This window comes from Abramis brama (assembly GCF_963993115.1).
Source record: "Abramis brama genome assembly, chromosome: 22".
Classification (NCBI taxonomy): Eukaryota; Metazoa; Chordata; class Actinopteri; order Cypriniformes; family Leuciscidae; genus Abramis; species Abramis brama.
Window position 1 is genome coordinate 13,460,077 of NC_139984.1, and position 25,669 is coordinate 13,485,745.

The window sequence follows — 25,669 nt, forward strand, 5'->3', positions numbered from 1 at the left end:
TTCCACAGATGTGTTTTTGTTCTGTGTATCTGTGAGGAGGCTTGCGTTGACAAAAGCCCCTGATGTGGCTGAAGTGCTTCTTTGTAGCAGTGGGGCTTTTGGGTTGTGTTGCATTGCATTGAGGGGTTGTGGAAGTTAGTATAGATGGTGGGGGATGGTTTTGTGTGTGTGTGTGTATGTGTGTGTGTGTGTGATGAAGGGCATACTGTGTTGTCAGAGCTGAGGGGCTTAGAGAGGAAGTAGATGGATGTTTAAGCATTAAGCCTTTGGCTTTCCTAAGGAAGACACTTTTCCAGTAAGATTAAATGAAGAATGTCTGAAATTTATAATGGGATGCCTCATTATGAATTATTCTTATTGTTTAATATTCATTAAACTTATACAGAAAACCTGTTGCCATGAGAATGTGTCATGGTATTTTGGGAGTGGTAGAGATAGCAAAAAGAACACAAATTAATGTCAGGTGGTTATCACATAAGACTAAAATGGGCCTGAGTTTTGGCTTTCATCAGAAATGTTATCTCCCTGTAAACAAATTTGAAATAAATATTTTTATCTTAATTCTATGATCCATGTTTTTCCATGATTCCATTTTCTTTAGACAAGAATGATAAAGTTCTTATAAATCTATTATGTATCTGGTAATGCATTCAGAAATTACACCTCTTTTATCATTTCTGAATTAAAATGTATTTTTAAATACTTTTTTTCTAGTTTGACATGATTTTTAGTTTTAGTATTGTTATATTATTGATGTTTTTTTTAAACAAACATGATGTCATTCCTTCCTCCTTTCTTTCTCTCTGGGGCAGAAATACTGTATCTTGATTGAGTCATGCTAATGGAGTGAGTTCAGGGAAAACAGTCCAATTATGTCCATATCTTTGATTAAGTCACTGTGGGAGAACATCTGTGAACCTCAAATACTTTATCAATCTGTCAGTCATATAAAAGACAGAGACAGGATTGATATTGATATGTGATGACTTTAGTGAAAAGGAAGTTTAAGGTGGTGATGTCATCGCCTCCATTAAAGTATAGAAAGACATTAAAGTACAGCTTCCGTCTTCAGCTCCATTGGATGCATGTATAACCAAGGTTAAACTAAAGTATTGTACAGTGTTAGGGTCGGTTCATTGTGTCTAAGTTCATTGTCACCAATTTGTTTGATTTTTGGCCATTGCTGATACTGATAGATTTATATCTGCATTACTGAATATCAGCCATCTTGGCTGATATTCAGTAATGCAGATATAAATTATAGAGTTTATGCAAATAAGACATTATTCATATTGTGAACTTACATACTTATATCTTTTCATTCTTCACAGCTTTTCCATGTTGCATACGTGCTCATCAAGTTTGCCAACTCGCCCCGGCCGGACCTGTGGGTTCTGGAGCGCTCCATTGACTTTGGGAAAACATACCAGCCATGGAAGTTCTTCGCCTGTGAGTAACCAAAATGAGCTTTTTATCACTGTTATTGGGCCCTATCTTACACCCTGTGCAATGCAGCGCCAAACGCGATGCAAGTGTTTTTTGCTAGTTTCAGTCCGACCCAGTTATGATTTTCATGTCCTGCGCCATTTGCATGTCCTGCGCCAAAATGCATTTGCTTCCATTTGTGCACATTGTTGGCGCGTTGCTATTTCGAGGCAACAGAAATAGACTGCCCCATTGACCAACTGAAACCTGGTCGCAATTTTTTTGTTATTTAAAGAGCGTGTTACTAATGTGCGCCTATAGGCGGGTCCACAACGCGTGTACACTCTGCTTATTAAACACTCAGGGACGCACAGCAGCACACAAACATGCCAAATATTTAAAATAAAAGGATTACAATGTAAAAGATTAATATTGTGTACATAAAGATATGGTGGAATCCGGCTTGTCCCGTAGATGGTCTGCAAGCGCACTTTTACCTCGCGCACGAGCAGATCCGTTTGCGCTCTGGAGACGCATTCAGTCTTTCCACTATCAAATTCCGTCATGTAAATAGCGAATCCGCCATGGCGCGAGCGCAACTGGCATTTAAAGGGAATGGGAGATGAGACTCTGATTGGTTTAACGCACTTAAATCCCAAAACACACCCATTACTCATTAAGAGAACAGGGACAACCCTTTTAGACCATGCGCATGGCGTGCCGACCATTTTTCCCGTCGTTAAACTAGCAAAAGTGGATTCGGACACGCCCTAAGTGAACTTGCGTCCTGCGCTTTAGACCATGCGCTTAGATCGTTAAAATAGGGCCCCTTATGTGTTATGTTCACTTCCGGTTTTCAACATAGTAATGAAAACAGCTTCATGAATACTGTGTGGCCTTCAGTGATTGAAAAGAATGCATTATAGGAATGAAAGTGTGGGTTAAGTGAGAAAGGTCAGGTTTTGGACAGTTCTTTCTGTTCTCTGGCTCTAGGGTTTGCAAACACACATATTGTGTTGTTTTGTTTGTCACTGAAGGCCATCAGTAGTGTAGGTGTGTACAATCCTGGCAACAATAACTACACCCATCACATTTGGAGGTTTGACATTATCAGCATAATGAAATGTAATTTTCAGTTGTTTTGACAACACAGTCCATCAACCCACAATTGCCTTCATGGCTCCGTACAAAACAAAGACGCTAGAGAAAGATGGAGAGAACATTTTGTGACAGATTGCTGTGTGATATATACTTTATAAGTAGCTTATTTCATAGATACTCTAATATTCAGTCTAGAGTCAGCCTTGCATTCAGAAGAACAAGAGCTTGATAATAATTGTTTATTTTGTTAGGGAAAAATGGCCACAAAACTTAAGATGATGTTCTATATTATGAGTAATATCCAGATTGAAATATAATATTGGTGTAAAAAGAAACATTAAGCAATGGACTTACCTGCTAATACTAGCTGGAAAACTAATGTTAACAATCAACAGCTATACATTGGGACAATTTTAACCAGTACTTCTAGTTAAGTTCAGGTTTACAAATGTTACAAATAATGTTACGAATAATTGATTATATATAACAATTTGTATTATGTTTATATTAATTTACTAATTTATATTAAATTGAGTTATATTTATACTGTTCATTTATATTCATTTAAATAATATTTATATTGTTTTTATGTATTAGTTCATATTAGTTTTAAATATATTTATATTATGTTTTGATATTAAAATGATTATTTTCTTTAGATAACATTTTGTTAAAATATTTTATTTTTATCAGTTACTGTTAAATTATGGGTATCATAATATTATTAAAACACTGTGACATTCCTAAATGGAATTAGTTAAAGATACTAATAATCTTAATAAAACTTAATATTAATAATAAAACTTAAAGATATCAAGAATCAAACCAAAGTCAACTAATAATCAAAGTTCACAAATTTATTTACTTGCGATAGTCTGCAGGGCGGTACTTGTTTGGATGGTTGTGGTTTGCTATTGGTCAATCTCATGTGAGTGACAGGTTGTCCCGCCCTCACGCCAGTAAACACATCATCAGAGAAGAGAAGAGATGAGCTGCAAGAGGGAGGGGAAGTTATTTTGATTAAAGATTTTGAGGGCACATTAATTAAAAAAAAATGATGTGCACGGATAAATCATTTATAATCAATACTGCAATATTCTATGAACAAATCAAGAATTGTCCATTTTGATTTCATGGTGACTTTAAATAGATTGTCCTGACCAGTGTCTAACATTTTCTCTACTGATCTGTACATTGTCTCTGTTTTTCCTCCAGCCTCTAAGAGAGATTGTATCGAGCGGTTTGGCAAGAGGACGATCGAGCGGATCAACCATGATGACGATATCATCTGCACAACAGAGTACTCGCGGATTGTCCCTTTGGAGAATGGAGAGGTACGGACACAGACAAACTCTGTCTCAACACTGACTCTCATCGCAGATGCACTTGTATACTTTTAGAGACACTTTAGATATCATTGTGAAGTCAGACTTTTGCCATTGTTAAATCACTCTCACACACGTTCAGATTGTGGTGTCTCTGGTGAACGGACGACCGGGCGCCATGAACTTCTCCTACTCTCCTGTTCTGAGGGAGTTCACCAAAGCCACCAACATCCGCCTGCGCTTCCTCCGCACCAACACACTGCTGGGTCACCTGATGGGCAAAGCCCTGAGAGACCCCACAGTCACACGAAGAGTAAGATAGACCCCTCTTCATTGTTTTGAATAGACAAAAATGACAAACAAAGCTCCATTACAAAACCATAAATTATTCCAACTATATATTTTCTGCATTTATTCTTCAGTATTACTACAGTATTAAAGACATCAGTATTGGAGGAAGATGCGTGTGTAATGGCCACGCTGAGGCCTGTAACGCTCAAGACCCCAATGACCCGTACAAGTAAGTGGCCTTTAAGAATATTTTAATTTGCTTTATTTATAGGATTTAAAAGTCACAAGTCAGAATGATGTGACACTGAAGACTGGAATAATGATGCTGAAAATTCAGCATTGATCACAGGAATAAACAAACTTCAAAATATATGAAAATAGAAAATTAGTTATTTTAAATTGTAATAGTATTTCATAATATTTGATCAAATAAATGCAGCCTTGGTGAGCATAAGAGACTTCTTTCAAAAACATTAAAAAAAGACTCCAAAAATTATGTCCTGTTTTGCCAACTCTCTTCCTGCCTTATCCATCAATTGTAATGATATCATCAGTTGGCAAATGTTGTTGCTACACTGTTGCAAATATGCAAATTTTTCACTGATTTGTCCAGACGCTTCCACATGAGCTGGGGGCCCATTCTTTCTGTGTGCTCGTGTGCCATAGAAGGAGGCTTAAATCATACTTGTTCATAATCTGCTCTTTCCTATGCCTAGAGGGGGTTAAAATTACCTTTAGTTTCCACCTGCACTGCAGACCACTAGCACAGGCACATACATGCTGCCCTGACGCTTTGCTCTGAGGAGTCTTCACTTGCCCGATTCTAACCTTTCTGCATATATTTCCACCTCAGAATATTATTTATCCTCAAACACAATGTTTTAGAAAAGAGTTTTAGAAAACAGCTGCACTCATATCACAAAACAACCAATGCTGGATCTGTTTTTTTTGTTTAGGATATTCACATCAGGGTTTTTAGCTAGAAAGCTCATAGTCATAGCAGCTCGTCGCGTGTCTCAGGACAGTGAGTGATGGTGGCTGGGGAGGGACATTCTTGAGTTCTGAGGCCCTGCAGGCGTCTGGATTTACTAGCTTGTCAGAAGATCACTCTGTTCTTAGCCTCCCTGCTAATTGACCAATGCCCTGAAAGGATCAGTTCAGCATTGGCTCACTTAAGGGTTTCATTCACTCAGGTCATTGTAGAAGTTTGTGTTGAATGTATCCAGTGGCTTTATTTGTTTTGCTACTTTAATCATGTTCCAAGATGTCTGAAGTTAAAAAGTAATGAAAACATTTAAGCGAATGTATGTGGTGTATGTGGTAGTGTAGAAGACCGTTGGACATAAAGCAGATCATGCTGTTTAACTGACAACGGTTTGTGTAATATTTCAGGAATCTTGAGAGATTTTCCTGGCTCTTTGTATGTAGCAATCGAGACGTATCCGCCGGTCATAGTTTTTGTCCCTGCTGATAAATAGTCTCTTACTCTATTCACTCATTCCACAGATTCCTGCAGCGTTCAGTGCAAGCACACAGGAATATGAACCACCTGGAAGGTGTCATATATATCAGTTTGAAAAAAAAAAATATCCTGTGTGGGGATTATCAAAACCCAGAGGGTTAATACAGATCATAGCAACAAGAAACATATGCTAACATTGCGTTTGGAGAGTTTCCATAACCTTCATGGATCTCTGTTAAATCTGCTGTTCTTTGTGATTTCCTCTTTATAGGATTTTTTTTTGTGTGTTACTGATATTGTAGAGATCTTCTGATATACATGCGATATGGATGTAGGAGACCAGATGTTCTCTTCTGAGACTGTCACACCTGTATATTTCAATATGAACCACACATCTTTTGATCCAAAAAATGCAGCCTTTGTGAGCATAAGAGAATCTTACCGAACCCAAACTTTTTTAATGATAGTGTGTGTATATACAGACCCTTTCCAAAAAATTAGAATATCATGGAAAAGTTTATTTATTTCCATAATTCCATTCAAAACGTTAAACTTCCATAGATTATAGATTCAGGGCCCACAACTTAAACGATTTCAAGTATTTAGTTGTTTATTTGTACATAATTTGGGCTTCCAACTCATAAAACCCACGAAAACAGGATTTCAAAAAATTTGAATATTACATGAAATCACACAGTAATTACACAGTGATACCATGGTCATTGAACCAGGTTTTGGTTCTTTTGGCAGTGTGGGCAGGTGCAAATCCTGCTGGAAAATGAAGGAAGCATGAAGTGCTCTGGAAATGTCCTGGTAGACGGCTGCGTTGACTGGATTTAAGAAAGCACAGTGGACCAAAGTCCTCTTTTCTGATGAGAGCAAATTTTGCATCTCATTTGGAAACCAAGGTCCCAGAGTCTGGAGGAAGAATGGAGAGGCACACAATCCAAGATGCTTGAAGTCCAGTGTGAAGTTTCCACAGTCTGTGTTGGTTTGGGGAGCCATGTCATCGGCTGGTGTTGGTCCACTGTGCTGTCCACTCAACGCAGCCGTCTACCAGGACATTTTCAGAGCACTTCATGCTGCCTTCAGCAGACAAGCTTTATGTAGATGTTTCCTTCATTTTCCAGCAGGATTTGCACCTGCCCACACTGCCAAAATAACCTGGTTCAATGACCATGGTATCACTGTGTAATTACTGTGTGATTTCATGTAATATTCAAATTTTGAAATTCAAATGAGCTGGAAGCCCAAATTATGGGGTTGTGGGCCCTGAATCTATAATCTATGGAATACTAACTTTTTGAATGGAATTATGGAAATAAATAAACTTTTCCATGATATTCTAATTTTTTAGAAAGGGTCTGTATATGCAGAAATAGTAGGAGTATTATTAGAGAATACTTTTCTGAATGAATGAATGCTGACTGAATGAATACAGACAGTTAGTGAAGGGTGGAGGGTTTTGATTGACAGCTAAATGAGGATAACCCAGAGAATGAGTCAGATACTGAAGGTCACAGGTCAATCGCTAAAGCGTGCTCCATCTATAAGCTTCCCAGATCCACCTGTTTGCCCCACAGGTACCAGGAGTTAAACAGATGTCAGTGTGCAGTTGATTCATGGGGGAATTTGGGTAGATAGGTAACTTCTTCCATGCTGTAAGCTGAACCCGAAGCGTTAGAGGTTCAGGCATGTGTATTAAAGTCTTAGAGGAGATCTAGAGGGCAGCTGAGGGTTAATAGACTCTGGGTGGGGTTGGTTGGTATGGTTGGCTGTAGCTCATTTGAAGTAAGGCTCTGGAACACTTGCTCTCACTGTGGGTGGATGCTAATGAAGGATTAAACTGCTGCTCAAGCTGAACCGTCCAAACAGATTCAGGGAAAGTGTGCATCCGTCCGTCCATATGTGTGCACTTGGTAGTACTCAGATGAGTGAAAGTGAAAAGTCTACTTGTTGAGTGTGTTTATGTGGCAGACTGCATGGAATTAGCCATCAATCCCCATCAATAGTCATGCAGCATCCCAATTCACCTACTTATATACTATGCCAATCATTTTGTCACAATTAAAATCCTCCACATTCAATTGAATTGAATTTCCTTCCTTTAGAGTGGGCAATATTAGCCGTTAGAGTGCGCACAGATCTGCACTTCGTATTCTAACCGGAAAAAGTAGACCAATCGTGTTTCTTTGGAATGCTCATTTCAACATACTACGATTTGGGACACACTAATTCTAATTTCGAATACTATTTAAGATGGATATTATGCAAATTGGGACGCAGCATCACTTCCTGTTTATTATTGCTTAAAACAAACATTGTAGAAACTGTATTGCAGGAGTGAACTAAGATTTAGACATTTTTTACTGAGGTGTTCTAATCTGTTTTCCATCACACGGCAAAGAAAACTGGCCAACCAAAAAGATTTGTGCTTTTGGTCACATGCCCAGAGCCGCTGTCTCGTAATCCACGACTTGGTGGTGCTCACAAACTATTTTGAGGAAGAATCCAGAGCGGCTCTCTGTACTCTTGCATTTGGTGTTGTTTGATAAACGCCATAGCGAATAAAAAAAGTCTGTACGGCTTTTGAAATCATGTAAATACTGTTTTACTTACGTTCTGCAGTGCTTTCATGTGAATTTATACGATTGTTTTTAAATATGACATATGTGAAGTGTGTAGCAGTTCCTTACTGTCCGCTATGTAGCTTTATAATGATACGTGTGGAAATGCAGCCACCCGTGAGCAAACCTCTGAGTCTCAGTTAATTCGATCAGCTTTTCAGATGTCGTAGGAAAATTAAGCAAGCGTGAAAAACTTAACCCTTTCAGACTCTCAGGTTTTAAAGGCTCTCTCGCTTTCCCTCTATCTCCCTAATTCACTCTTTTCATGGAAGCTGCAAGGTCAGTGAGAAGTTTAGACACTTGAATTAAAACACTGTAAGCTCTTGTGTGGCTCATTTGATTCCCATAGGCATGAAGTGCTTTAGTATTTGCATATACTGGCCCCTCGAGATTGAGACAGAAAGAGGACAAGAGTGATTCTCATGAGACTAACCTTCAAACATGGCAGTGAGAATTTACTTAAAAAATCATTATATATACAGTACGTTATATAAATAAATATATAGTCTGTAAAATGATTCAGTATTTATTACTTATAATAAGTTTTTATTGCAAAGTAAAAGGACAAGTAAAGTGCCTAATGAAATCAGTTTTTCATTAAAAAGCATGTGGATGATAGAACGATGGATGGTTTTAAGGGATAGCCTGTGCTTTGTCTTTTATGTCTGTGTACCCCAGGCTTCTGTGTGACTGCCAGCACAACACTTGCGGCCCGTCATGTGATCGCTGTTGCCCCGGCTTCAACCAGTTTCCATGGAAACCAGCCACGACTTACAGTGCCAATGAATGTGAACGTGAGTTCTCCACTCTGCGTCCAGCCAGCCCACAAAACAAAGATTTAGTACCTGCCGGCGCCTCCTTGACACATTGTTCAATAAACATGATTTCTCTTCTTTCCTTTCTTAATGGCAGAACAGCATTTCCTTTATTCTTTCCAACAGTGCTCTTCTTTATGTATGAATGGACATGACATCTAAAAGTACGAGTGTGACTTTTTCAGAAGGTTCCAAAACTTAATATCTTCACTTCATTTGTGTCTGGTTTTGTGATCTGTTTCTTTCTTCATTCAGTCAATCACACAACCCTAGTGAAAAATAAATATAATGTATTTGAAATACTTTTATTTTATGCTAAGTATTCTACAAATACATTTACATATTTATGTACTATAACGTTTTAGGTTCCAGTAAAGATGAAGAGGATCCCGAATCAAAATTTAAGTTAAATCCACTCCAGCACAAACAAAAGCGAGCGTCTATGAAACAGAGCGCATTGCACAAACAATACCAGACCACTGAATGAACCAAAATGAGGGACTTAAATACACAGTGATAATGAACAGAATACAAACAGGTGTGATCGTTAAATCAATAACCATGGTGACAAACTAGTGGCGGGAAAATGAGAACAAAGGAAACAGGAAACCATAAGCAAACTGAAGGTACGTTTACACGACAACGATGTGCTAAAAACAGTAAAGAATTTTCTTCGTACGAATGACAACGTTATCAAAACGATCTCTGTTCACACGGATCTGTGAAAACGGCTAATAGCGCTGTATTATTTATGCCAGAAAAGTAGTTGGCGATGTCACTTTGTAAAGAAAGACCACACACCTGTACATACGCATTCTTTTACTACAGTATTTCTTTTTCTTCTTGGTAAAAATGGCCCTCTGATACCTCTATAAATGTAAATACATATTACCCTTTCAGATCTAGAATTTGGCTTTGTTGTGTGAGGATTTTTAAAGGTTTACTTTAGAATCAGCGTAGTCCCTGCTTTAGTAAGACATCAGAGACAGTGTGAATAAGAGCGGCTGGCAGTCTATGTGAACAGCCCCAGCCTTCTGTGAGCTCATACAGACGCTAATCCAGTCTGACTTCTCTCACACACTGTAAAAATAGTCCCACAATGCTTTTAAGAGGATCTCAGTCTCACTCTTTGGGTGTCTATCTGTGTATTAGGAGCCGTTTCAGTCTGGAAAACGTTTCCACTGAGAATGTTGTTGGATATCCGCTGTTTCTCACCTAATCTAATCTCTGAGTTCCCAAATATATAACTGCCCTTTTGTGTGGAGAGAGACCTCGGTGAGGTTTATAGCACATCTGTGAGCAGAGCTGGCTTGAGTTAAGCCAGAGAGACTGTCCCATCTGACAGAACTGTTTCATCTCACGCCGGGTCACCGTGTCCTCACCCTGCCGTCAGTGGACTGGACCCTTAACAAAACACAGCCATTCCACACCGCACGTCCTGTCAAAGACTCTACTGTGGGACAGGGAAAACACACATTCTGTAGTTTTGAGAGCTATTTAATGCCTGCTGGTGCATATTTAAAACTTTTCCTGACAGTGTGAGATTTTTCTAATCACAGCTGATTCAAGTGTTAACAAGTGTCAAGTCAAGTGTTGTTAGTGATGCAATTCTTAGCTGCAACCACAAATTTTAAACCCACTGGGCTGAAATAGGAATTTCGTGTCAGATCGGAAGATTTCCCCACGATTTTGCATCTGGATCATGTTGGTAAAGTTGGTTGATTTCGCCACGTTGACCAGCTTTGGTTAATTGCTTGGTTTGAAAATTCTGTGTGAGCTTTTTGAGCATCTAACAGGTAAAATATACAGAAAATCGAATAAACACTTCATAGTCTTCACTGCATGATTTATAAATTGATTATAATTCTTTTGTTCTTTGATTAACATTAATGACAGACATCACAGCAGCGAGTTTAATATGCTGCTGTCACTACCGTAGGACCTGACGCACATGGCGCTTATCCTTTTAACTTTTTATGTTCATTTAAGACTCTTTAACTCATTTAAGACTCATTGTGTGTTTTTGTCTTTTCAAGTGCGAAGAAGAACTCAATGCGGCTCTGCTGTGCTGTCTGAAGCAGCTTTTTGTGCGCCTATATCGGGTGTTTGTTTACAGAGAGCTGCTTCACAGACAGCGCACCTGTTTTTTTTTTTTTAATATCTTATCGTGCTTGAATGGTTTAATAGCACTTGAATGAATGATAGAAAAAATGGATGCTGAAAATTTTTTAATGCGTTAAACTGAAGAAAAAAACCGTTGCATTCATTTTTTTTACAGCCCTATTATCCAATATGACTCCATTATTTGAATTATGTCACATTGTGTGTAGACTACTTTGTAATTACATTTTATTGTAAAAAAATAAATAAATAAAATTGTCAATTTATTTGACCACAATATGTTAAGGTCTGTAATCCGTCTGGGTTTTTCTTCGAGCATCTCATGACACATCATACAAACACACATAAACAATTGCAATGTTTGCTAGTATTGTGAAATCATAACTAGATTTTGTCATGTGCTACATCTACTTAATCTAATACCAAGCTACCAATTTTTGTAAGGGTACACACAATTATTAAATGTTTTTTTTTTTGTCAATACGTTTTAACATGTATTCTACAATCTAAAGATTCCCTGACAGTTTTTTCCTAATTTTCTCCTTGCTAACTTCACTCCTAGCTAATGGCTGTTGTCTTTTCTCTTTCTTTTTCCCTTCTCTGCTGTCATTCGTCTTTGGACAGTCTGAACTCTTCAGGTGGACACTGATGTGTGTGTCTCTGTATGTCCTTCCCTGGTTGTGTATTGTTCTCTCTGCACTGGCAGATGAGTTATTAATCTCAGTGTGTTTCATCTTCAGGCTGACTATATGGTGACGTAAGTGTGTTGTGTGTGTGTTTTCAGCATGTAACTGCCACAGACACTCATCAGAGTGCTACTATGATCCAAATATCGACCAGCGGAGAACCAGTCTCAACATGCAGAGAGAATACAGGGGCGGTGGAGTGTGTCTCGAATGCCAGGTGGGCTCAGGTGTACAAACACACAATTATAGCGCAAAAGCAGTACAGCGGCATTGGCTGTGGCTCAAAACCTACCTATACATTTATGGCATTTATGGGCAACATAGGTGCATATAACATTTGTGAGCCTCAAATACATGCTCACTGGGTTTGGAAACACAGCTTTTGATGTTTTTGCAAGTACATCCTATGATTTTTATTCTCTCACAGCACCACACAACTGGCATCAACTGTGAGCACTGCATTCCTGGCTACTACAGATCACCTGACCATCCACTGGAGTCCCCACTCGCCTGTTCAAGTGAGTCTTCAATCATACACAGTGTTATTTTAAAATTATTTATATAATTATATCTTTAATTAACTTTTATTTTCATATTTTCATACATGCATTTAAATGAAAATAAAACTATATATAGTTAAAGCATGTTTTTTCACACTAACGTGTGGTTTTACAGAGTGTCAGTGTGAGTCTGAGTTTACTGACGGCACATGTGAGGACCTGACCGGACGCTGCTACTGTAAACCCAACTACACCGGCGAGAACTGTGACGCATGTGCTGAGGGATACGAACGCTTCCCTGAGTGCTACCGTAAGTCTGTGTGTGTGTGTCTGTGTGTGTCTTTGAAGCTTTCATGAAGGTTTCAGGAATTATATTTAATCTGAAATCATCCAGTGCGGCTAATCTCTAAACAATTATCAAACAATTGTGTTTTCTTGTGTTTATTCTCGTCAGAGGTTTACATCAGTGGAGAGGCCAGACCTGCAGGGGAAATCATCAGTAAGACACTGATTTGATTAAATTTGACTCGAATTTGATTTGATGAAACTCTTATTCACTGATTTTTTCACCCGTTTTATTGAATCCTTGTGTTTGCAGACTGTGAGTGCAGTGCTGCAGGCACAGAAGGGAACTCCTGCAGGACAGACCCTCGCACCAATACATGTGTGTGCAAACCTCAATTCACTGGAGAGCACTGCGACACCTGTGCTCATGGACACTTCGGCCTCAACTGCCAACGTAAGGACACACACACTCTGCCCCTTTAATATGTTAATGTTAATGCCACTGCCGTGTGGTGACACCACATGATTATAAGTATTTAAAAAAAATAAAGTTAAATAAACAGGTGCATATGAGGTATAGTTCATTAACAAACATAATAGACAGCTGAACAGTTAATGTCAATTGAAATGTTTAATATATTGAAGCATATGAATCTAACTATATCTGAATGAACATTCAAATTATTAAATTAAAGCATTTATTAAATGCTATTTATGAGTCTTATAATTGTCACTGAGTTAATCACAGTGATATTTTAATGTAAGTATATTACTTGTCATTTCTCTGTGTATCTGTGTGTATGTCCATTGCTAAGTCCCAGATCAAATCAGCTGTCCCGTTCTGCCCATTTGTGTCTTTTTTGTCTCTGTAAGCTGCGGCAGCAGATGACATCTGAGCAAACACATGCAGATTGTCGCACCAATGTTGTCTGTCTGCTAAACCGCTGTTGTTCTTGTGCATAGTTGGAGTGTTTGCGAGCACAATATACCACCCAAAGACAAAGGCAATGCAAACATGCCCATATTCTCGCTCCCTTCCCCCCAGGCTGTCAGTGTTCAGGCCAGGGTTGCCTGGATGGGGCCTGTGACGCAGTGACGGGTCAGTGTGTTTGTCGGAGCGGGTTTCAGGGGTATTCATGCGAGCAGTGTGCACCCGGCTACTTCAACTACCCACTGTGCCAATGTGAGTCTTGCCAACTCTAATCTCACTGAACTCCAAAATTCCCCATGAGTACTGCCAAACCTTGAACTTCACAAAGCAGCCACAAAGAAACTGTTTCCTGTGCATTGTTTTACTGCTTAGAAGTCTGTATAAGATCAATTTAAATGTTTACCCTATTTACTTGCTTAACACTCATTCTTTGTCTTATTGTGCATGATTCATCAGTGCACATTTTAAAATGTAAAATAACTTTCTCCACCTTTACCTTTTGGCTGATATTACTAATTTGATAGACTGAGTGCTGAAATAACATTCCAAAAGCAATGGGAATTTTGTTCTTGTCTATGTTTGCACATTCACAGACTGTGAGTTTGTTTGTCTGTGTATTAGTGGTGGAGATTTTTTAGTCACTCTTTCTGCAGTTTAAATCGTTATTCCAATAGGTGGTGTTGAGCGACTGCTTTTATGAATCTGTCATTTGAATCTTTCACTCAACCGATTCATTCAACAAACTGATTCATTCTGAAACTAAACAAGTGACTGTCTTGATAAGGAAGTCATTGAATCATTCACTCAACCAGACCGATTTGTTCAAAAACATTGATTCACTTAGGTACGAAACAAGTGTGTCTTCATGAATAACTGAATCTTTTACTCAACTGATTTGTTTAAAAACACTGAATCATTCAGGCAAAATTGTGTCTACAATGTAAGTTAATCAGTCTAGACTATTAACTCAGTTGTAACTCACACAAACTCACACTCAGTTCATGCTACATTGTTGTATAGAATGTCTACTCATGATCCAGTCAATTCAGTTCAAGTCACTTTTCACTCTGATATGTCACATTACAGATGTAAAATGGATTGCCAATGCATTTCATGTTGACTTTGATACTATTAACATTCAAGTTTTAATTTCTCTCTCTCTCTCTCTCTGTGTCTGTCTGTAGATTGTGGTTGCAGTGTTGTGGGCTCTATTCCTGAGATGTGTGACGTGGCCGGTCAGTGTTTGTGCCGGCCGGAGTTCACTGGTCCTCGCTGTGAGCAGTGTCGCTCAGGGTTCCACTCATACCCAAACTGCCAGGGTGAGACACACACAGTGAATATCCATGAAGAAAGTCTCAGTCTGATTTACGCAGATACACTGTCCGTCTCTATTATCTCAACTTTTTATCCTGTTTCCCAGTGTGCACTTGTGACCCTCAAACATCTTTGGACTCCAGCTGTAGTGTGTCTGGTCAGTGTGACTGCAGACCCAACTACAGTGGCCCCAAATGTGACCAGTGTGCACCCGGATACTACTCTTATCCCAGCTGCACACGTAAGTCACATGACTCTTATCACGGTGGAAACATTACCAAGAGAAGGATTGTCTGCTGTAACGGGTGATTTTCTCTGTTTCAGCATGTCGTTGCTCAGTGGAGGGCTCTCGCTTCAGTTCCTGTGATCCAGTGTCTGGTCAGTGTGTGTGTCTGCCAAACATTGAGGGTCAGAGGTGTGATAGCTGCATGCCTGGGTCATATGGCTTCCCCCTCTGCCAAGGTGATCTTGCATAGACGTTTGCTCAAACAAAATCCTGTTTATGAATTCATTTACAGTAGTTCTGATGGTTATCTTTCTCTTTTTATGCTGTAGTTGGGACGTGTAACCCTGCAGGCTCTGTTCATAATGATATCCTGCCCACTGTGGTGAGCTTTATTGATCTTTTTCTTTGCATGATATTTTAAATATCATGTATATGTAATAAAATAGTATGTGAAGTATGCAGCAACATTTCAGTAGTAGTATGGCACATTGTTGTTACAACGTGTGGTGTCCCATTCGTGGCATTTAAAAAAGAAAAGAAATCATACTTTATTCAGCTAGGATGCATTCAATTGTTAAAAATGTATAATGTTAAGATGATTTTTACATAAGATCTTTTAGAAAATAAATTCTGTTCCTTTAAACTTTCTATTCATCAAATAATCCTGAAAAATGTATCACCGTTTTCACAAAAATATCAAGCTGCACAACTGTTTTCAACATTAATAATAAGAGAATTGAGCAGCAAATCATCATATTAGAATGATTTCTGAAGGATCATGTGACACTGAAGACTGGAGAAATGATGCTGAAAATTCAGCTTTGACATCACAGGAATAAATTGCATTTGTAAATATATTCAAATAGAAAGCAGTTATTGTAAATTGTAATAATATTTATGTATTTAAAAAAAAAAATCATATATTTTACATGGTTACTTTTTAATTAATGCTGTAATTGAGGATCTTGGACAGTCTTTTACAAACATTTATTCTTAGTCCTGACTCTCAGTGCTTGTTTTTTTTATACCTCAGGGCTCCTGCGAGTGTCGGCCGAATGTAGAAGGGGCGGCGTGCGATCGCTGTAAGCCTCTCTTCTGGAATCTCTCTCCCCACACAGACTATGGATGCTCAAGTAAGAGAAAAGTTTGGACACACAGCACAAAATGCCATTTTGAGTGATTGGGGATTCATGTAAACAAATGACTGCCATTTTGTTAACTTTGGTGACCAATCAGACCCTGGTGATAGTGTATTATTTGAATCTGTAGCTTGTTAGTTAAACTGTATATACAATAATATAGATTATATATTTCTGCTGATATATATTCTGATTGATTTTGCAGCCTGTGACTGTAATACAGTAGGAACAATAAGCGAGGTTGCAGAGTGCACTCAGGTATGGAAATATTTCCACATTAGCTCCATCATAAAAATGCAATTCCAAGAGTAAAGTTGGCAAACCTCCATCTGTGTGTGTATCAGAGCACCGGCCAGTGTTACTGTAAACCCAATGTGTGCGGTGACACATGTAGGGTGTGCAAGGATGGGTACTTCAACCTTCGGAAGAACAACTACTTTGGGTGCAAAGGTACACAATCAATTCCAAGCAGATGTTATCAATATTTCAATGAAGAGATGGGTTAAACTCTCGTCCCTGTGTGCATGCAGGCTGCCAGTGTGACATCGGAGGCTCCGTTGGGCAGGCATGTGATGAGAGACGGTGTCAATGCAGACCCAATGTGGAGGGACCCAAATGCAACCAGTAAGTGAAAAGCACACACTGTGCACTAATCACTTTTATGTGTGGCCAGATATCATCACTCTGTTGTGCGTGTTTAGGCCACGGCCGGATCATTACTTCCCAGACCTGCACCATATGAAGTTTGAGGTGGAGGACGGAACCACAGTGGATGGACGTCCGGTGAGGTTTGGTTACAATCCTCTGGAGTTTGAAAGCTTCAGCTGGAGGGGGTACGCCCAGATGTCCCTCATACAGGTGAGACACACACACACACACACACACACGCACACTTACGAGACTTAATGTTTGTACCTTGAAATCATGTTTTTTATTATCAATGGAAAATATTAATTTAATTTAATTTGTGTTACTATTATGAATATATAATAATGATAGTATAAATAAAATCTATAACAACTACATTACTGTATGATAAATAATAACAAATTGCTGTAATAATAAAAGCTATAATATTAATATTAAAAATTACAATAGCAACAATAATATTAAAATATATTATTAAATATTGTGTATTATAGCGATTTGTGTATTCATTTTACTTTTTTGTAAAGCACTTAATGTCAACATTAAATCAAAATGGACTCTATTTACTTTTTTTAGTACATTTGTAAATGTCTTCAAAATGTAACAACTTTCCTCTTTTTGGTGATGTCACCAAGTCCTCTCATTTAAGTCCATTTCAGTTCATTCTCTCCGAACAACTGTCATATAGAGACAACTTTTTGGACGATTTTAATGTGTACAACATCAAGTCTTGTCTAGATTTTTTTCCTGTTTCACTAGAGCCCCTTTCACACAGAGATTCCGGGACAGTGTTGTACGCGTCGAATGATCTCAGCTTCGGCGCGGATAGTAAGGAGCTCCCTGGTCTCTCCTGGATATTTTTTCATTCTTTCTTTGTTGATGACGAACACAAACTTTCTTCTAAGAGCAACAGAGTCACACGATAACTACGTAATTGTGATGGCACGTGCGTCATCACTACGACACACCCCTTACGGCATTGGTCCTGGCTTTTGTTCACACAGGGCGCGTTCCGGGACTGATCCCGGCAATGTTACTAGTTCCCCATCCCGGCATCAATCCCGGGACGTGTTTGCGTTCACACAGAAGGCACTCAATTTTACGGCAATTTCCCGGGATCAACACGCTGTGTGAAAGCGGCTTAAGAAGTATATCACATTACAGAAGTAAAATATGTTACGAATGCTTTTTCATTTAGACTCTAAAGATACTGTTAAAGTAATGATATTAAATATAATGTGAATAAATATAAATTATTTAAAATTTAAAAGTTCATGCATGTGTGTAAACTTCAGAATATCACTGTGACGTGTCATTGAAATGTGCTGTGTCTTTGGCTTGGCTGAGGGCTTTGATCAAGCGTTTTGATTGGTGCTGCTTGCGTACATTGGCTGCTGTGTTGGGCTGTAGTGCTGGTTGGTGGTGGCTTTGAGGAACAGCTTTGCAATTGTCTCTCTGTTGTGGGCCGTTCTTTCTCGCTCTCTAGCCTCGGGTTCTGGTTGAGGTGGTGGTTGGCTCTCCAGACCTGTTTCATGTGGTCTTGCACTATGTGAACCGCGGGGGCGTGGACGTGAGGGGGCGGGTCTCTGTGATCGAGGATGGCAGACACTTCCTGTGTGGGAATTGTAAGTCTTTGAGCACCTTTCTGTTTTGATGATCTGCATTTTCTCCATCTTTCTACCTTCCTCACTTCTTTGCTCTCTGAGCTGGCGACTTCCTGTCCTCCTTGATCCTCTCTTTCCAAACCCTCCTTCTTCTCCCCATATTCAAGACACTCACAGTGCAACCTGCACCTCAGATCTATCACATGATCACCCCCAGCTTGATCAGAAAGCCACAGATCAGGTCTTTAACTCAGGCCTTGTTATGTGCTGTACACCCTCCCCTCCTCTTTCCCTCTCTCTCCCCTTCTCCTTGTCTTCCTTGTCCTCCATCTCAGAATACGGTTAAAATGATGGTGCACGTACGTGAAGCAGACGTGTATCTCACGCGCTTCATCCTCAGATATGTAAACACGCGGTCGGCCGTGTCGAACGGTAAAATCACAGCCTTTCAGAACAGCAGAAGAGGTATGTCTGACGGTTCAGTGTCGTAGTTCTGAACTGTCATTGCTTTCTGTTAATTGAGGTTCTGGAAAATAACTATTTGAACTTTTGACTATATTATTATTATTATTATTAATTATTATTAATTATGCTGTTTTATCTATTTTATTCAAGTAACAAGGTTCACCTAAAAATGAATCTGTAATCATTTACTCGTGATGTGACTTTCTTCTATTGATCCCCAAAAAACAGCATGTCCGAGCTGCTTGTTTCCATACAATGAAAACTCAAAATATCACAAAAAATGCAATATTACTATATAAGTGGTCTATATGAAGCATCATACCAGGTCATCAGTGATGCCACATGTCATTGGTTATTGCACTTTTAAAAATTCATTTTCATTGAAACAACTTGCATAATTTTTGTCTGTTAAGGTTATGAAGCCATCTTAATATTTTCAGAAGACATGTAGAGCTTGAGGCATATGGATTTTTTTTTTATTGACAGGGACAATAAAGTATAACTAAATGCTGCTCAATTTTGATCCCTCTCTCTCTATATATTTGATTCTAGTTAATTGCTAATTTGCAGCATGTGTCTCTAGTTAGGCTTTTACTAAGAAACTAAGAAATCTAAGAACCAACAAACATTCAATATAAATATAAAAATATAAAATAATAAATACTCTCTCAGCAAATAACCAGTTGTATAAACCCTAAGTAAACTATTAATGGTCACAAAATTGATTGTTTTATAGCTGTATTTTTTTTTTTTTTTTTTTTTTATTCTGTTTGTCTTATATAGGTAAATTATTTTAAAGCTTTACTCCCTTAACTGAGAATGAAAACCTCTTTTTCATCTTGGTATGCTACAATTATGACTTGGTGCACCCCTTTCCTCTTATTTTGTCATCAATTGACGTACATTTAGGAGAACAATTATTTGCGCATTTAAAAGTTAATTAAAAAAATAATTATAAAAGTTTCAAAACTAAGTAGACTTTTTTTAAATAATAAAAAAAACGACTGATTTAATACCTGATTGAGGAGTCTGACTCCGAATAGACACAAAATACGATAAATGTGTCAACATTATTGCAAGCATATATAACGTGGCTGCTTTAATAGGTGTTTAAAGGCTAATCATACAGATTCAGATTTGTTCTAATAGTTTTATGGGGCTTTTACATGACACAGTTTTGGGGGCCTGAAAAACGTGTTTCAAAGTGCAAGTTTTTGAAAACAATAGCGTTATCGTTATAAAACGATATGTTACAAAAACATGAATTTGGTTGTTTTCGCTGATCCGTGTGAACAGGGATCGTCTTGGCAACGTTGTCGTCTGTACGAGGAAAAACATTTCCATTTTTAGTACATTGTTGTCGTGTAAACGTACACTTGCACCATTTTTAACATTTTCATTTTGATGTTTGGAGTTTATTAGGATTCATCTTTCCCCTTTTACTTTTATTGTATGGAAAAGAGCAGCTGGAACATTCTGTTAAACTTCTCCTTTTGTGTTTCACAGAAGAAAGAAAGTATCCATGAGTAAATGATGACGGCTTTTTAATTTGAAATTAACTACTTTTAGTACAACAACTAATATCTTGATATTAATAATGAATAAAAATATGTAACTTCATAAAAAAAGAGACATGTCATGTTTTAGTAATTCATCAAAAGCTGTGACTCCATACCCATAAATTAGATCTCCATCCTTCTCTTTGCAGGCTCTGAGCAGTCGAAACAGATCGTCTTTGCTCCCAGTTCAGAACCCACATTTGTGAACGTGCCTCAGAACAGTTTTGTGGAGCCATTCGTTTTGAACCCAGGAACCTGGACTGTGATCATTGAGGCGGAGGGCATTCTGCTGGTAGGACCACCTCTTAAACATTCCCTCTACATTATTATGAGCAAACGCTGGACACGAGTCTCTTTCTCTCTGCAGGACTACCTGGTGCTTTTGCCCAGTGCCTATTATGAGGCTCCTATCCTGCAACTTCAAGTGACTGAACCCTGTTCATACAGCAACGCACAGAGCGCAAGTCAGAAGTCAGTAGTACAGCAACTTTTTGTGTATATATGTCATGTGTATACATGTTAATGTGTAATTTGTCTTTTTTGTGTGTTTAGCTGTCTGCAGTACATGTATCTGTCTCTGGATGAGTTCCCGTCCATCTCCAGTGATGATGCCGGCTGCAGGTTTGATAATCACCTGCCTAGACCCTGCCAAACTGAAAAGATCACACCTCGCCATCCCAGCATGGCCATCTGCAGTGGCAATGATGTAAGCACATAGGTTAAAAACATCCAAAGTTGTGAAACTTATGCGCAAAATTGGAATTTCGCATAAAACATAAACATAAAAAAATCCCATCCGTGTGTTCAGATGATTGTTCAGCTGCGTGGTCGTGTTCCTGTCCCTGGAGAGTATGTGTTGCTGGTCGAGTACGCCAGTGAAGATCAAGCTCCTCAAACTCTCACTGTGTCTGTCAACTCACCGGGTGAACCCACTCACCAAGAGCAAATCACACTGCTCCACTGCAAATACAGGTGTGACGTTGCAACGATTGCCTTTTCTGTTCAACCTGCTCTTTTGTGCTTCAGGTTTTCACTCTCATATTCTGTAATTTATTGTAGTATTTTAGGTTTTTACCCTGAGGTCCATATTTTCCACACTCTCTCTGACCCATTGAATTAAACGTGCTGTTTTTGATATCATACCTTTAAGACTTGATTGACTAGCCACTTTGCATGTGAAATGAGCCATATTGTTTTAATGTAACATCACAGCCACAACTATTTTAATGAGCTATTTTTACATATTCATCAAAAATTAAGATGACATGTCCCATTTAATTGTTCAATAGGTACTTTTTTCGTTATTTTTTCTACATTTGCTGATTGATTTCTGTGTCTCTTATTATGTGTGTGTGTAGTTTCCTGTGCCGTGCAGTGTCTGTAGATGACATGAAGCGCGTGGCGGTCTTCACTCTGTCCACAGAGGCTGATATCCGGCTTATCGCCAACGATAGAAGAAGCAGTTTCTTCCTTGTGAGAGAGCTCGTCTGCTTGAATTCGAGCATAAAAGCTATTTGTGTCCACTGTAATCATGGCATTTACAAGTGTGTGTTGGTTTTCCCCTCCAGCATAAAGTGTTCCTCGTCCCTCGTGCTCAGTTCACCATGGAGTACCTGAAGCCCAGAGTTCACTGCATCAGCACGCACGGTCACTTCTCTCCAGACAGGTGACTAACACATACATCTTGTGAATCGTGAACAGCTTCAATCAAACATTTTTGATTGTTGCATCATGCGGGATTACACGTTATAGTTTTTATTTTATCATACATTTTTTGTTGCAGAACTTTTCTAACTCTTCTAACCCTCTGTTTTGTAGATAGTTTCATTTGGGATATTCTATTTTTTTTATTTATTTAGGTATTCAACTCTCAAGCACTTGTTTTTTTGAATTATTATATATTTTATCTTTAGTTTTCTACACTCAAACACTTGTTTTGTAGATTTATTTGATCTATTATTTTATTTTATTATTTTATATTTCTAAAAATATTATATTATTCATATTATTTTATTTTACTTTTATTTTGGTGTGCAACACTTTCTACACCAAAGCACTTGGGTGTACAACTTTTCTAGCTTTTTCTATACACAAACTCGTGGTTTAATCATATTACAAGGATATTATATTATAAGACAAGTAAATAATAAAATAAGAACAACGACAAATTACAAACAGAGATGAATACAATATAACAAAGTTACAAATAAAGTAAGGTCTAACAGTAGTATTCAGGTACAGAAATGTAATAATTAAATGTAAATGACACTGTATAGTATTCACTATATGAATTAAATATAGTTTAATTTGTTGTTTGATTAACATTAATGTCATAGACAGCATCAGGAATATTAGGCTGCTGTCACTTTAAGACCTAATGCGCGGATTCAATATAATGATACATGTCCGATATTTTTTTCTCAACTGTTTAGGTTCAATTTGGACATAATCGACTGTTTATGAGAATCCTTATATATTTTGAGATCATTTTGTGTGTTTGTGTCTGTTCAAGGTCTGTCTGAGACGCGGATATCTGTGTGTGGCTGTGCGCACAGATAACAGTGTGCAAACGCTGAATTGAGTTCTCTTTTGCGTCACTTTGCGCTCAAATTGTTTAAACTCGCTTTGATGTTTAAATTGCCAAAACTTAGAAACATATGTAAATGATAAACTTTCACTCTATGATGGTTAAATCTTGAAATTAATCTCCGAATCGTATGCGTTCCGAACCGTAGGGCCTGGTCCATATGGATCACGGATCAACTACGATCCGTTACACCCCAAACTCAAATACTTGTTTTATTTTTGTATATTCTTTCAGTGCCTTATCACTGACCTTTCAGTAAATGCTGCCAGTTTTAGACATATGACATATACCAGTTTTATGACATATGAACATGCTACGTTACAGTTATAAGTACTAATGCTCTCATGAAATTTACACGATCATCATGTTTTATATTCTTTTTTGTCCAGCGGCTCCTGCATCCCATCTCGTTTCCAGAATCCCCCTCAGTCTCTGGTCCTAAAAGATGGTCAGGCTTCTTCTGCGGCGGAGCAAATTCTGGCTTCAGCCCCCGATCCCTCTCTTTATGCAGACAGACCCATGACCTCTAGGCCACCAACCGCAGCTGATAACAGTGAACACGTGCTTCTGGACCCTAGTCAGGTACATCAAACCCATTACACTCGCATTGCTGTGCATCCTGTGCCTCCTGTCTTCAAGGTTTTCTCTTTCTGATGCCTGAATGTTGATTAAAAAGTCTTCTAATGTTCATTTGTCTGCATGATTTCCCAGAATGCTGTGGTGTATTCAACACGTGTACATGCACTGGGCCGTTACGTGTTCGTCCTGCATTACCATCAGCCCCTGCATCCAACTTACAATGTCCAGGTCTACATCAACGGAGGACGCATATGGCAGGGTGAGCATTAAACATGCACACTATTGAGTTTCTGTTTTAGCACTAAAAATATTTGTTTTATTAATGGTCACTCTTTGTTTTCCAGGCCACGTCAACGCATCCTTTTGTCCCCATGGTTATGGTTGCCGTAGTGTTGTTATGTCAGAGAACCAGATTATCCTGGATGTGACGGACCACGAGGTCATCCTGACCCTGCGTGTTCCAGACAGGAAGACATTGTGGCTGGTGAGTGTCATTATGAAATTTTATTAAAGGTTATTTGAATTCTTTGTTCAAGAATGGCAATAACAATGACACTTCTACACTCTCTTGTGTTTGTGTATTAGGATTATGTGCTAGTGGTGCCAGAAAGCACTTACCGCTCCAGCTTTTTGTCTGAGGAGCCTCTGGACAAATCCTACGACTTCATCAGCAACTGTGGACAAAACAGCTTTTATATCAAGTATGACACTTCTAAATTTGGAAATATGTTTGGATGCTCCGATATAAAAGTTTAGACCAATAATTATTTTCATGCTATGGCCTAAAATAGGCAAAAATTTATGACAAATATTTCAATTGTATGCTATTTTTATATATGGATGAAAAATATATACATTAAATATAATATAAACATTAAAAAAGATGAATTGTTAATTAAAGTGTTGATTAAAACTGAAACTACTAAGAATTGTATTTGGTGATTGAAATAAAGCTGAAACAGAAAAAACATAAATGAAAATTGGCAAATAACTGAAATAAATATGTTTAAGTACTAAAATGACTAAAACTGAAATAAAAATAAACTAAAACTTGAGAGGAATGTTAAAAATATATATATAATATTAAAAATGACAAAAGCACATAACACAATGACTAAAACTTACTCTAAAAGTAAAATAAATAATATAAATAATACTAAAATAACAGTTACAAGTGTATTTAGGCATCAAAACATTATAATGTACAGTATGAAAAATTTATATATTTATTTTGAGATTTGCTAAAGATTATATTTAATAGTATTGTTAAAATATTAGTGTTTTTAGAGTTTTTAAATTTAGACAATTTAATAATTTGCAAAAACGACTGATGCCAATACCTTAAAAAACAATACCGACCAACATTATGGTGTGGATATTTATCATTAAATATCTCTTCTCTCTCTTCTCAATATACCTCTCTCTTCTCAGCCCTTCCGCAGCCTCTACGTTCTGCCGTAGCTCTGCCGTGTCTCTGTCTGCGTTCTTCAATAACGGTGCTGTGCCCTGCGGCTGTCACGAGGTGGGTGCGGAGAGCGACACCTGCGAGACCTTTGGTGGACAGTGCAAGTGCAAACTCAACGTGATTGGCCGAGACTGTTCCCAGTGTGCCACGGGATACTACGGCTTCCCCAACTGCAGACGTGAGTAACACCAGCCACGTGGTGGGACGATGCATTGATTGATGGATCGATGGATGATGTTGTTTCCTCTCTCTCTAGCATGTAACTGCGGTACACGTCTGTGCGAGCCTGTCACAGGTGAGTGCATCTGTCCTCCACGGACCATTCTGCCGGAATGTGTCGCCTGTGAACCCCAGACGTTTGGCTGCCATCCTCTGGTGGGGTGTGAGATGTGCAACTGCTCCAGGCCTGGAGTTGCTTCACTGGACATCAGCTGTGACACACACAACGGCCAGTGCAGGTACAGTACAGCAGGGCACACACACACTCACGAGGATGACTTTCTTTTAAGGATCT

General features: G+C 38.4%; 1 protein-coding gene across 2 annotated transcripts in view; it reads left to right on the top strand.

Moving 5' to 3' along the window:
- The window catches only part of lama5 (laminin, alpha 5), an 80,938-nt gene that overhangs the window by 27,430 nt on the left and 27,839 nt on the right, over positions 1-25,669 (top strand). The window contains exons 3-35 of one of the 2 annotated variants that reach the window (XM_084098435.1): positions 1,332-1,449; positions 3,742-3,860; positions 3,994-4,164; positions 4,274-4,371; positions 8,910-9,025; positions 11,952-12,070; positions 12,281-12,371; positions 12,529-12,663; positions 12,808-12,852; positions 12,952-13,092; positions 13,684-13,821; positions 14,754-14,888; positions 14,990-15,124; positions 15,208-15,345; positions 15,439-15,491; positions 16,143-16,242; positions 16,454-16,506; positions 16,593-16,698; positions 16,779-16,872; positions 16,950-17,106; positions 18,383-18,521; positions 20,674-20,816; positions 20,892-20,995; positions 21,077-21,230; positions 21,333-21,496; positions 21,883-21,997; positions 22,093-22,190; positions 23,501-23,693; positions 23,823-23,949; positions 24,035-24,174; positions 24,276-24,391; positions 25,122-25,333; positions 25,412-25,613. In XM_084098435.1, coding sequence (XP_083954561.1) covers positions 1,332-1,449; positions 3,742-3,860; positions 3,994-4,164; positions 4,274-4,371; positions 8,910-9,025; positions 11,952-12,070; positions 12,281-12,371; positions 12,529-12,663; positions 12,808-12,852; positions 12,952-13,092; positions 13,684-13,821; positions 14,754-14,888; positions 14,990-15,124; positions 15,208-15,345; positions 15,439-15,491; positions 16,143-16,242; positions 16,454-16,506; positions 16,593-16,698; positions 16,779-16,872; positions 16,950-17,106; positions 18,383-18,521; positions 20,674-20,816; positions 20,892-20,995; positions 21,077-21,230; positions 21,333-21,496; positions 21,883-21,997; positions 22,093-22,190; positions 23,501-23,693; positions 23,823-23,949; positions 24,035-24,174; positions 24,276-24,391; positions 25,122-25,333; positions 25,412-25,613 — 4,169 coding nt within the window. Of the gene's footprint in view, positions 1-1,331; positions 1,450-3,741; positions 3,861-3,993; positions 4,165-4,273; positions 4,372-8,909; positions 9,026-11,951; positions 12,071-12,280; positions 12,372-12,528; positions 12,664-12,807; positions 12,853-12,951; positions 13,093-13,683; positions 13,822-14,753; positions 14,889-14,989; positions 15,125-15,207; positions 15,346-15,438; positions 15,492-16,142; positions 16,243-16,453; positions 16,507-16,592; positions 16,699-16,778; positions 16,873-16,949; positions 17,107-18,382; positions 18,522-18,835; positions 18,966-20,673; positions 20,817-20,891; positions 20,996-21,076; positions 21,231-21,332; positions 21,497-21,882; positions 21,998-22,092; positions 22,191-23,500; positions 23,694-23,822; positions 23,950-24,034; positions 24,175-24,275; positions 24,392-25,121; positions 25,334-25,411; positions 25,614-25,669 lie in introns of both variants that reach the window. The other variant, XM_084098436.1, reaches the window with a different exon arrangement.